This window comes from Vidua chalybeata, chromosome 13 (assembly GCF_026979565.1).
Source record: "Vidua chalybeata isolate OUT-0048 chromosome 13, bVidCha1 merged haplotype, whole genome shotgun sequence".
Classification (NCBI taxonomy): Eukaryota; Metazoa; Chordata; class Aves; order Passeriformes; family Viduidae; genus Vidua; species Vidua chalybeata.
In genome coordinates, this window is record NC_071542.1 from 7,269,365 (window position 1) to 7,281,456 (window position 12,092).

At 37.5% G+C, this 12,092-nt stretch overlaps 1 protein-coding gene across 15 annotated transcripts in view; it reads right to left on the bottom strand.

The window, feature by feature from the left end:
* The window catches only part of TCF12 (transcription factor 12), a 161,517-nt gene that overhangs the window by 20,524 nt on the left and 128,901 nt on the right, over positions 1-12,092 (bottom strand). For all 15 annotated transcript variants that reach the window (XM_053954891.1, XM_053954879.1, XM_053954881.1 and 12 more), the window contains 5 exons: positions 9,317-9,422; positions 8,067-8,206; positions 7,602-7,746; positions 6,027-6,091; positions 1,871-1,949 (listed from right to left, as the gene is read on the bottom strand). In XM_053954891.1, the coding sequence (XP_053810866.1) occupies positions 1,871-1,949; positions 6,027-6,091; positions 7,602-7,746; positions 8,067-8,206; positions 9,317-9,422 (535 nt within the window). The remainder of the gene's footprint in view (positions 1-1,870; positions 1,950-6,026; positions 6,092-7,601; positions 7,747-8,066; positions 8,207-9,316; positions 9,423-12,092) is intronic.

Below are 12,092 nucleotides of genomic sequence, written 5' to 3' on the forward strand. Positions count from 1 at the left end.
CTTCACATTGTGCTTCACCGTGTTCTTAGTGACTCATCTGGGAATAAAGATAAAAGTCCAGATTCATAAATGAAGGTAATTAACTACTGGAGCAATTTACCAAAGGCTTGATAAATTCTGTATCACTGAAATTAAAGGGGGTGGGAGGGTATAAATGTGAAGCAGATGCTAAGTTTGAGCCTGAAAAGAATATTATTTGCTTATGTCTACTACTGTTTTAACTATCAGAATCCAGAATAAAGAACACAAAGTGCAAATTTTGTCCATTTCATACAGGTTGCATCAGGCAAAGACAACAACAGCAAAAGGAAAACACAAATTTTAGTGACCTCAAATTTGTATTCTAAACTCAGAAATTAGCTAGTTCTTCCACGCTTACAAAACGAGGTGCAGTGTCTCATTAGGCAACTCTTGAAAAAAACCTCTTTGGCATCTTTAAAATTTTAAATACTTTGAAACATCGTAACTTCTTTCTTTCAGCCACAAAATAGTTTCAATACTTGCTTTGATGTTAAAAGAAAATAATAATAATTTTCTGGTCTGATCTGCCTTTTCAGTACAACAGAATACACAAAACATTTTTGTCAACTGTAATCACTAAATCAAAAATCCCATTAATCCCATCATTACTCAATTCAACATGGATTATTCAATAATAGAAAAGAAATGCCCAAAGCAGCTGCTCAGGTAAGCCATGTCAGATATTCATTAATCCATTACATCCACAGAAAACTAGAGCAGTGTCCATTAAACAGGAGTGAAGCATGAATGATGGAGGTTTTGAGTGACACTGCAGATAGAGATATGCATATTCACAGCCATATGATTATGACTGCATTTTGCATGCAATACCTTTACTAATTTATTCATGTAGATTACAGAAGTGTTCAGCTAAGCTCATTCTGTACCCTTTTCATCTTAAGGTAATTTTATTGTTTTATAAGAAGCACTACATTTACAAAAAAGTGACCAATGGCCAGAAGCCTGCAGGGATATATTAAACAACAGAGAACAGGGAAACAGATTGTTGTATAAATGTTAAATAATTTAACAAATTGCACTATAGGAAAGAACAGGGTTAAAATTACATCATCTTACTTGTAATTCTAGTTCTTTGTTAAACAACAAATTTAAGTCAATGGAGCTTTCACAGTCCTCTCTATATGGAGAACAGCTGTTCAACTTTTACTAGACAGCTGAGGCCACAGTGTCTGTGAAAGCTGCACTACCACTAATAGCTGTAGGCAGCTGCCCACAGTTCATCTCCACACTGGAATGCTTCTTCCCACATTCACACTACAAACACACAAAGCACAGGTGACAGAGGTGGCTGCAATACACGGCATTTATTTTCAAAAATGCCAGAAATTTTTCTCCCATCGACTGAAAACATTCATGAAATATATGAATGAAAAGCTATCTTGTGTACAAGTTGGATAGTCTCATAGCCTACTATATTTTCATTAGAGGGAACACACATCTGCTGTGTTTGTCACTGAAAGCTGCCACAGAGCTTTAACATATAGCTTTAAAAAAAAAACCCACATGAAATCAAATCAAATCAAATCACTCTTCTTTCTCTCAAACAGTGCAAATCCATACAGATATCTTTATGGCCCACATATGTATGGTCAGTTAATGCTTCCAAACATTATTTTAATTAGCTAATTTTCAAAGCAAGTTGCCAGGACACAAATGAGTGCCCCTAACAAAATGTCTAAGAATCTGGATTTTTAAATCTTATTTAAATGCAAAAATAATCAAAATGCACAAGCAGTTATGCAAGGAAGTTAATGCTGATTTCACTGTGATTCCAAACAGGACATTTTCGAAACAACAAACAAGGTATTGACAAATGACCAGTCTGTACCTGTAAGAGGCGATGGTGACCCAACTGGTGTTGATGGATTCGATGGAAAGCTACTGCTGGTATGATCAGGAGAATAAATCTGATGACAGACAAAGAGATTATATATCAATATATGTTTTAATACACGGGAAAAAAAGCTATTAGGATTCTTTTTCATGTTTTAATTGTCACTCTTGATTCTGGATTGATAAAAAATGTAATTTGATCCTTCAATCATAGCTCTGCTTTATTACACTCAAGGCTCTAAAAATGTCCAAAGAACTTTCATTTTCAAGCAGCTGTCCAAATAAGCACAGTCTCTATTTCATAGTGACACAAGTATAACTGACCTTCTGCTCATTTAAGAGCAGCAGAAATTACAGCCTTTTTGTCTCTGCAGGGGAACGATTCACATAAGAGTTCACAGTACACAGCTAATTATATCAAACAAAACTTCAGGAAAATGCCAATGAATAATGGCTTTCCAAACTTTAGAGAGAGATTTTAGCAGTCAACACATGTTATCTGTGAAAAATTAATCCTTCACAAAATACCAAGAAAGCATTCAGGCTTATTATTGGTACCTACCAAACAAAAAACACTTGAAATTTTGTTCCTCTTGCAATGTATTGCAGCACATAACATGCTTCTCTCTTATTTCAGTATCAATTGGCCTCTTGAGATACTAAACTTCAACTTACAACAATTCTTTCTTTGCTAATAATGAAATTAAAAACTACTGGTAAAAATAGAAGACATAATGCTTAAAGCTTTAATTAAAAATTAAAATCTCAAGACACTGGGAAAATTCATTTTATGAAGGGAATTGAATAGATTTAGAGGCTGACTATGGACTTCAGAACATATTTTTATAGGTCATCAGTTCAAACCTGTTTTACTTGAGCAGAGACCAGGATTTGTTAGTCATCAGATGGCAGTTAAAAAAATCTTCACTGGCAGTGTGGTTGATGTCTCTTCACACAGACAATATGACATTTCAGCATTTAGCTGACAATAACTTCATTAAGTTCCATATTGTATTTTCTGAACTGACAAAACCAGGACCTGATAGACCACATGCTCCTTCCTGGTATATTGTACTTTTCCATTAGAAAAGACCATCAGTTCCCTAATGGAAATGCTTCCTCCTTTTCATACATGCTAGAAAGGAAATATATTTAGAACAAACTACCTCATACTACCGGAGGAAATTCATGCATTGTACATCAGCATAAAAATAAATCTTGGGTGTCAGTATAAGAACTGCAGAGAGTTTCAGACAGATAAGATAGAGAAAATTAAAATAAATTAAAAAGGCCACGAAGTTTTCTTTGAAACTTCTCATTTTATACAGGCGTACCTGCCAATTTTATTTTGCTGTATTTTATAACAGGGAAAATCTACGGTACAGCAAAGCCCCAACTAAAATACAAGGTCAGAATTCATTCTGCATGCAGACCCTGGCTGCTGTGCTGTTAAATGACCAATGATGAACAACCCTGACACCTTCTGCCAGGCTTAAACGGTAACATGACTCATTTTACTGCAACAAATGAGACTCCTCCTCCTATCAGTCATGGTCCATTCCAATCAGTGGGGTGCCAATATGCCAGGGTCTAATGAAAAGGCTCTTAGACAAAAGCTGCACAATTGAGAGCCTGCAGAGCCAAACCTCGGAGCTGTTAGTCCAATTTTTTAAACACTACAGTGTACATTTCAGTTAGGCTTTGTTATGTTAATGTTATTGAGTCTAAAGCAACAAAGAAACTTAATTCATGAATTACTTTTAGAAGTCAACTTCCCTACATTTTCTTTTCTTTTGTGAAGGGACCAGTGGCTATTTAACTACCAAGCCGGTACAAAGGCCTTTACCCTAGTGCTGAGGTAGGAATCAAAACATAAGTTATCACAAAGAGGTCTGATATAATCAACAAAGTTAAACAGTCCTCCTGTTTGATCTCCTCTAAATTAAAGACCAAGTGTTTTGATTTGGCATTAGGCAATGAAATAAACCAGATGTTTCTCCTGCCATATAACCCTCCATGGGCACAATCTTAAAGGGTTATTGTTTGGCAAATGTTCAGGGAAACACATTAGAAATGGCACGAATACCCAGATTTTCTTTTCTTTCTATCTATACTAGTTCATTATCCAAACTAATGCATAATCCACAGGGCTTTGGGAACTTTGTGTAAATACTTTCATGTACAATTCTCTTTCTTGCCTACCCTGAGATTAAGACCACAATTATCCAGGCTTAAACCTAAAATAAAAGAACCTTTGCAAATGTATTATCTGGCCTTACATGTTTAATCACATACTATTCTGTATGGTCTTTAATACCTAAACTGAAGAACAAATGTCGTATCCTCTGATGTTTCACACATGAAAGGCCTATTGTGAGATGTACATCAACAGAATTTTAGAACTAGAAATTCCTCTCAACAGTTGCAGCAGCAGCATTTAAAGCCAAAACAGAAAGGAATACAGTGGCATCTTAAGGTGAAAAAAAAAGGCATGACAATCACAGTATAAAGTTTGTTCAAACAGAAAAATATTCTTGATTTCCTAGCTGTCAAAATTCATGTGTGTCAGCTTCACCTGCAGGAGAGCCCAGCTCCCTCCTCGCCCGGCCACGAGCCGTGCTCCCGCTGAAGGAGCGCAGGGAGTGTGCTGGGTGCGCGTGGTGCGGGGGAAGCAGATGGATGAGGCGAGGGATTTGAAGTGTGCAGACTATGGCATGCACTGATAGAGCAGATGGAATGCATCACCATCAGCTATGACAGAAATGATTTATGGAATGACCTGGCTGCTCCTGCCAAGCAACAACACGGGATGACAGAAACAAGTTTCTATGACAACCAGAGCCCACCCACCAGTTAGATTAAACATTTCTGCCCTGACTTCTATTCGCAATATATTTAGTTTTTCCTCAAAACATCAGCCTGGCTTTCTCAGCTAGTGACTTGGACAAAAATACCTGTAAGGATGAGAAAATCATTTAGAAAAGGAGAGCAGTAGAAAATGTCACAAAGTCCCGCAGGTCTAACTGGCCAGGTCTAACTGGCCAACAAAATTTTGTTCAGGCTGCAGAACAGCAGACACCCAAATACATGTGCAGAGCAATGAACAGCCTGGAGTATGTGAGCATTGCTATTTCTAGGAGGCAAAATGATCCCTGTTCTTTTCTGACAGGTCTCAAACAGACCAAAAGAGAGCATTAACTGCCCTCTGGACTCCCAAATTGTTATCTACTTGCTGAATCCCCAAAAGCAACAGGAACATTTTTTTCCTCAAAGGCAGTAGGTCAGAGTTCTCCTCCCCAGTATGGACATTACAGACATTATCAGATCTGGTAATCTTTTAACATATGACCCTCTGAGGGATGCAAGGGTAACAGGATCTGCATGAATATGCACATTTGCATTCACTGGTATGAGGTGAGGGATGCAGAACCCAGCACAGGGACGGTCATTTAGGGCTGCAGTTTCCTCCATACAAGAAATACAAAGCGCTTCCCCAGCCACCGTTCCCAATTCTGAAATTTCTGCTGCTGTGTATCAATTATTCTTTTATAAAAAGTACATCTGATTGTACTAATGAAAAAATAATTACTGTATGCATGCACATGGAAACAGAACTTACAGTAGATTGAAGATACTTGCCATGTTTTACATTATTCCAACAGGAGTTAAAAGTTTAAATTTATGCATATACAACATTCTAAAGGCTGTTCCATAGATTATAGCTATACAATACAGCATTCAAACCTCAGTTTTATAAGGCCACTGAGAAAACATTTTAAACCTTGAGGCAGGATCTGCTCTAAGACTAATGTTAAAAATATTTGACTTTACCTAAAACACCACAAAAAAAAAAATCAAAATAAACTTTTTGTGATTATCTTTTAGTTTGTCTAACCAGCTTTTAAAACCAGATCTGCCTTAAATCTTTTAATCACCTGAAGAAAAAGGAATTCAGAAATGAGTATTCTTCAAATAAAAGCATTTTCACTTGCATTTAAAAAGGACATTTTTCTAGTAAAAGAAATTGCATCACAGTACATTGTTTTGACTTCATATGTGAAAATTCCTGATTTGATATTATCAAATGAATGACACATAAATAATGGATTAAAATATGTGTTTCAGATCTGAATATTCTAACTGCTACTTACAGATGCCAATGCTTTTCCAAGTGCATCACCTGTCTGTGAGCTTCCAGCACCATTTCCTCTGTTTCCTGTAATGTGGAGAGTAAACCCAACACTTATTTTTAAAGCTGAAATTTTATTTACTTTTATTATTTTATTCATCACATAGAGTTGAGCAACCACTTTTTAAATGGATTTTCTGAGGAAGTCAGTGTCAATAGAATCAGTTCTCATTAGACTTAAAAATTTAATTAAACCAATTAGATTTACATTTAGATGCTTTCCTCTTAAAAGTCAAACACAGTACCACTGTGATAACTTAAGGACCAACAAGTGAAAGTAGCCAGAAAAAGACAAATTATTTTCTAGGATCATAGTCTAATTTTAATGAAATATGAAAAAGAAAATCAAAATCAGAAAATTACATTATTGCAGCTTATTTCTAAACTGCTAGCACTGAAGTGCTGCACATTTAATTAATTCTTAAAGCCAAATTCACAGAATAGTTCCTTGTGTGTCTCCTTGCTCCCCTACTCTAATTCCCTGTGTTGTACTCTCATCTTTAGTTTAAAAAGTCCCTGAAAGCACCAAGCTTTCTGTCACCCCTGCTCTCAGTTGCATGTCAGCAGCTTTGCGTGCCCTTTTGCTCCACACACCATTAAGCCAAGAGGAAGTCTGAAGCCCTGCCAATTGGAAACACAGAGAGGAACTGAATCCTCAGAAATATCTGCTTTGCTGTAGAAGACAGACCTTTTAAAAGCAAATCTTCTTTCTCCAATTATCACCTTCTAAAGCCAAAAAATGTATTGAATGTGAATGTAAGCCATTCACATCAGAAATCTAAGTAATGCAACGCTCGCTGTTTCCAAGTTTGTGACAAACTTGGATTTTCCAGCCTGAATTTCCCATGCAGATTCACTAACTGGGTTCTGTTTAAAGATCTTGGTGTAAAACGTGTTCCCAAATCAAAGGTAACATAGTCACCCTAACTAAAATGAAGCTAAGTGCAAATCCTATTGAACCGACAAGGAGCATCTACAAGCATTTAACTTCTACAGCTGTAGCTCAAGACAAGCAAATATGTGCAAGGAACAGATGATCATCCTGTATTTCTTGCTTCCTAGGTGAGCACAGAGGAGACTAAAGCAGGCACCATACTGGCTACTCTGTAATCTCTAAAACTGTTAAGAGAGGAATTTATGATGCACTTTATCAACCTCTCCTAAGAAGCAGCCTTCCTGCCTTTCTCCAGAGCAGTGCTTTGGTGACACAGCAGCTCTGAAAACTTCAGTGCCACAGCTGCCTATATGGACACGCACATGTACTGAACTACGGAGGGACAGTGGCCATTAAGTCACACACATCCAGCCCCTGAGCACAGGCTTGACTGTGAAAGCAAATAGAAATGGGTAAGTCTTAAGCTGACTGAAAAACAATTTGCCTCATCTCAGCCATACTGAGGACAGAAATGTCACAGTGGTGAATTTTTCCTGATCTATAAGCATGCCATAAATTAAATCTTACTAATTCTGTGCGTCATGCAGCCTAAATTTCATTTTCTTGTAAAATGAAAAAAAAAAATCAGGAAGAACTTTTTACCCAGAATATTATCTGATCCATTGACAGGTGGAGTGTGTGAGGCAGCTACATAAGGTGAACTGCTGGTACTGCCACGATGGAAGCTGGACATTGGAGGAAGACTGGCATTTATATCTGTAGGTGAGACTGAATGCGGGGGATAGCTCTGGAGAGAAGAGAAGCATGTAAGACATTAAGTAGTCTTTAAATAAATGTTGATATTTTAAGATACCAAACATGTAATACCCAGCTCTTTATTACAGAAGAAAGGGACTCATCTAATCTCTGAACAGACCACTACACAACCACAGATTTTTATTTATACAGCAGACATTACTAAAAGCACATAAATCTAATAATACACAAAGTTTGTGATTTCTAACTGGGTTTTTAACTGCCATACATGAGCAGCAAACGAGAAGTTAATTCTCATAAGTTAGATCTCCATATACGACTATAAACAGATTAATGTGTGCTGAGTCTTACCAAACGGTCGTGTGTGTGCAGGCTGCCGTAACTGCCGGACTGGGACATGTGGGAAGAGGAGCCTCCAAGCATCCCACCATAGCCAGGCTGGCTCATGCCATTGGATGAACTCCAGAGGTCAGAAGAATTGTGGGTCCCATCTTTTTTGGTAGTATTTTTTCAGTAGAAAAGAAAACAAGAAAAATACATTTAATGAAGAATACTAATTTCTCTGTTCCTTTACAAGATTATTTTAAACAAATACAGAATTCAGTTACTGAGACTAAATATCAGTGAGGAAATGGTGACCAGTTTATACTGCATCTTCTATTTTCATACCACCACACTGTTGCTATATTTATTTTTAAAAAACCAAAGAAACAACAGAGGCTTTATAGCTGAAATATAATCCAACCACAGCTGAGAAAATACCACGTACTTCTGCTAATTACACAGACCTTCAGTAAGGCCAGATTTAAATCAAGAGTGTTGATAAAAAGTCCAGACTGAAAGAAATAATAAAAAAGGAGGTGGAGGGGTAAGAAGTTTGGCCAAACAGAACTCGTCATAAACATATACTGCAAAATATCTATTTACCTAAAACAAGCAATTTATAGTCTAAGAAACCCTAGCACCACAAAAATATAAAACATTTCAAAATAGCAGATTTAAGCAGCTGAAATGACTACATTACATAAGCCTTAGCCTGTGTGTCAGTGCAGTTTCCCTTCTGTAGCACAAACTGAAGTGCGCTGTGAATTCCCGTACTGAGACACTGAGCTCTCAATGTGCTCCAAACCCTCACCAGACTGCAGCACGAGCTAATTGTGACGTGAGGCTGAGGAAATGGATTCTGCTCTTGTTTCGTTCAGTGCAACCCCCTTTTTTCTGGCATGCTGGATATACAAGCATTTGAGAACATAAGACTGTTAGCTGATATTGTACAGTCAAATTCCAGAAGAGTCAATAAGCCCCCACCTCATTTTTCTCTATCACTCCAGTGTGCTGCTCTGAAGCCCCTACAAATCAAAGGATGGGAATTCTGTCCATCTGGCCTGGTGTGTAATCCCTTTAAATTTCAGTCAGCAATTAATGTCATGAGAAAAACTTTACATCAACAGACAGTTCCCTTCATCTAACTGTTTCAAAAGTATATAAAACTTAACCATAAGCTCTAGCACAATATGCTCTCTTTACACTTCTCCATTCACCCAGTAAAACAGTGTCTGACTGCAGATTTCTGCCTAAAGGACGAGTGACATTTTACCCACCTTGCATAAAGAAAGTGCTAGCAAACATACTGCTTGGTGGCTTAGGAGATGGGTAACTTGGAGATTCTCTGTTGAAATCATCAGAACTTGGGGATGGTGCATACACCTACATATTGGAGGGCAATAAAAGCAGGTTAGCAATAACTGGGTGTCATGCATAAAAAAAACCACAACAGCATACAGATATATAGAGAGAAAGCACAAATAAAAAAAGAACAGTGTAGCAAGCCGCAGCATTTGTTGCCCTTGTTTTATTTGCTTTTTAGCAAGTTGCCACAGTACAGAGGAACTACAGTAGAATGATCCTAACAACACACTTTCTGGTGTGCCAACTCAGCCAGGTGGCCTGATAAAAGCCTGAATGCTGATTTTGCTTTCTAAGTACATGACTCGCACAGACTTGTTGCTCAAGATAAAAAAGCAAGATAAAACAACTGGGCCCAAAACAAATTTTATTTTAAAACAACTGTACGCCTATTTGAATATTTAATTAGCTGGCATCCCAACAATCAGAAAGAAAAGAACATCCAGTGACAAATGGAAAGGTTTTAATGCAGCCATTTTATCATCCATTCAGAAACTCGCACGCCTTTGGAGAGCCATCAGAAATACACGCATGCATGTCCTCAGGAATAATCTTAAAACTGCAACAGCAAGCACGTAATTTTCACACTGGCCTAGCATTAAAGAAAAGCAATACTATTGTTTTTTCAGTGTTAACACACCAGTGGAATGCCCATTCTCAACTTGTGAGCAACAAATTTTCTTTTCAAGTTAAAAATGTAAGATGCCAAATAAACATAATGACTCAAAGTCTTTCACTGCAGCAACTCTAACAAGAAGTATAAAGTGTATTCAGGAATAAGTTCAGTAAAATGAACAGGGCCCTATATTCACAAAGTCGAGGACTTTACCCATAATTAGTTGTTCTATACCAAATATTCCAATGATTAGTGTGCGTTAGAAGCTAAATTAAATAAAAAGCAAATCAACATATACGACAGCAAAAAATATAAAAATGTAGCATTGAAACTGGGGCATCTTTTTGCTATGAAGTAAAAAAATGTTGTATTTTTAACTGTTTACCTTATTTGTTAAATACAGATGACTTCATAAATACATATATGATTAATAATTTCACAACTTTAAAGCTTATATAACTTAAATGCAACTTAAAAATTGCATTATGCCCTAACATTCGAAAGTGATTATTTTGATCCCCCCTCCTATGCACGTACAGACACACATGTGTTTCAACAGCATTCACAACTCTCCCTGGTCTTTCTGAGATGTTGTTTACCAAGCAAGAGAAGGGCCAGGAAAATCAAGCCAACCAACAAAAAAGCCTAAGTTCCCCAAAAAAAGAACCATTGTCCTCCCAGAGGCTGACTGTTCTGATAGGGACATTGAGGATAGTGAAGTGGGCAAATCCCACACCATTTGCATCCCAATCCCCCTCCTCCCGCTGCAGAAGGCTTTTGCAGCCCTGCTGTTGTGGGAACAAATGGCCGGGATGTGCCTGAGCCAGCGCCTCTGACATCACCCGCACCCAGGCACTGCGCTCGCGGCCTCGCTTCACAGCGACCCCATCGCAGCAAAATCCCTGCAATTCCACAATGGTGGAACCGGGACACGGGCACAGGGCACGGGCACAGCTGTCTGGACGAGCCATGTAATGAAAAGGGCAGCAGGTAAACAGATACCTGGTTCGGAGGAGTCAAATGGAAAACTCAAAACTTTAAGTTACATACTTGTTTACCATTGGTTTTTATTGAAAACAAATGAAATTTTTTTCAGAAAGCTGCTCAATATTTTACTCGAAATTTTTCAGTTTATGGAATAGACGCAAAATAGAGATGCTTACCAGACCTGAGTGACAGAATGACAATACATTCTGAGCAATGTTCGCAGTACATATGTATTTACTCTATATGATGAATGCATGTATATTCCATGCCCGGGACATATTTTAACAGAAATGTCACTCTGTCAAATTGTAAATACTCACACTCATAAGACTGCAAACATATTAGGTAAAACTGGGCTTAATTTACAAGTTCTCTGTTGTGCAGAATAACACAGCATATGCTATAGCTGATGGATAATCTATCACTGTCACAGGACAGCAGTGGAAACAAAGCTTTATGACATTTAGCACTGCCATGGAGATGTACACTGATTAACGTGAAGTCACCTACAGTGACTACTTTTAAACTGCAATGTTATCGATGAGATTTGTAAACACAAGCTTCAGACTGAAATTTTAACATTTTACATAATTGGGTGATTTATAAAAACTGATTAAACACTATCTCAAAGGGGGAATTAAAAACTCCTACAAATGTATAATTTACAAATATGTATGTACAAGCCATTAACATAATAAAAATGTTATGAATTATATAAACGCAAAAGTGGCCCTTCCAAACAGCTACATGAAAGTCTTAGCACAGACACATAACTTCATATAGTTTCTGCTTGTTTTGGTATCTTAACTATAGCTTGCAAAAACATAGCTGCAATGTTATGAAGCTGCACTTGTGCCAGTCTAGATTTTTCAGATCAAAGGGTTCTTGCGGCAAAACACAACTGATGTGGTCTCAAAGACTTCATTAACTCCAGATGTGGGGAAATAGCCAGCCAATTCCACAAAAGGAGCGAGTCTCTTTTAGTTACAATCAGAACTACCCACAAATTAAAACCAGGCCTCTGATGTCATCTGATCACCTGCAGATGAGCGCCGGGTTTTTTCTGGTTAATGACCTAATCATAATTT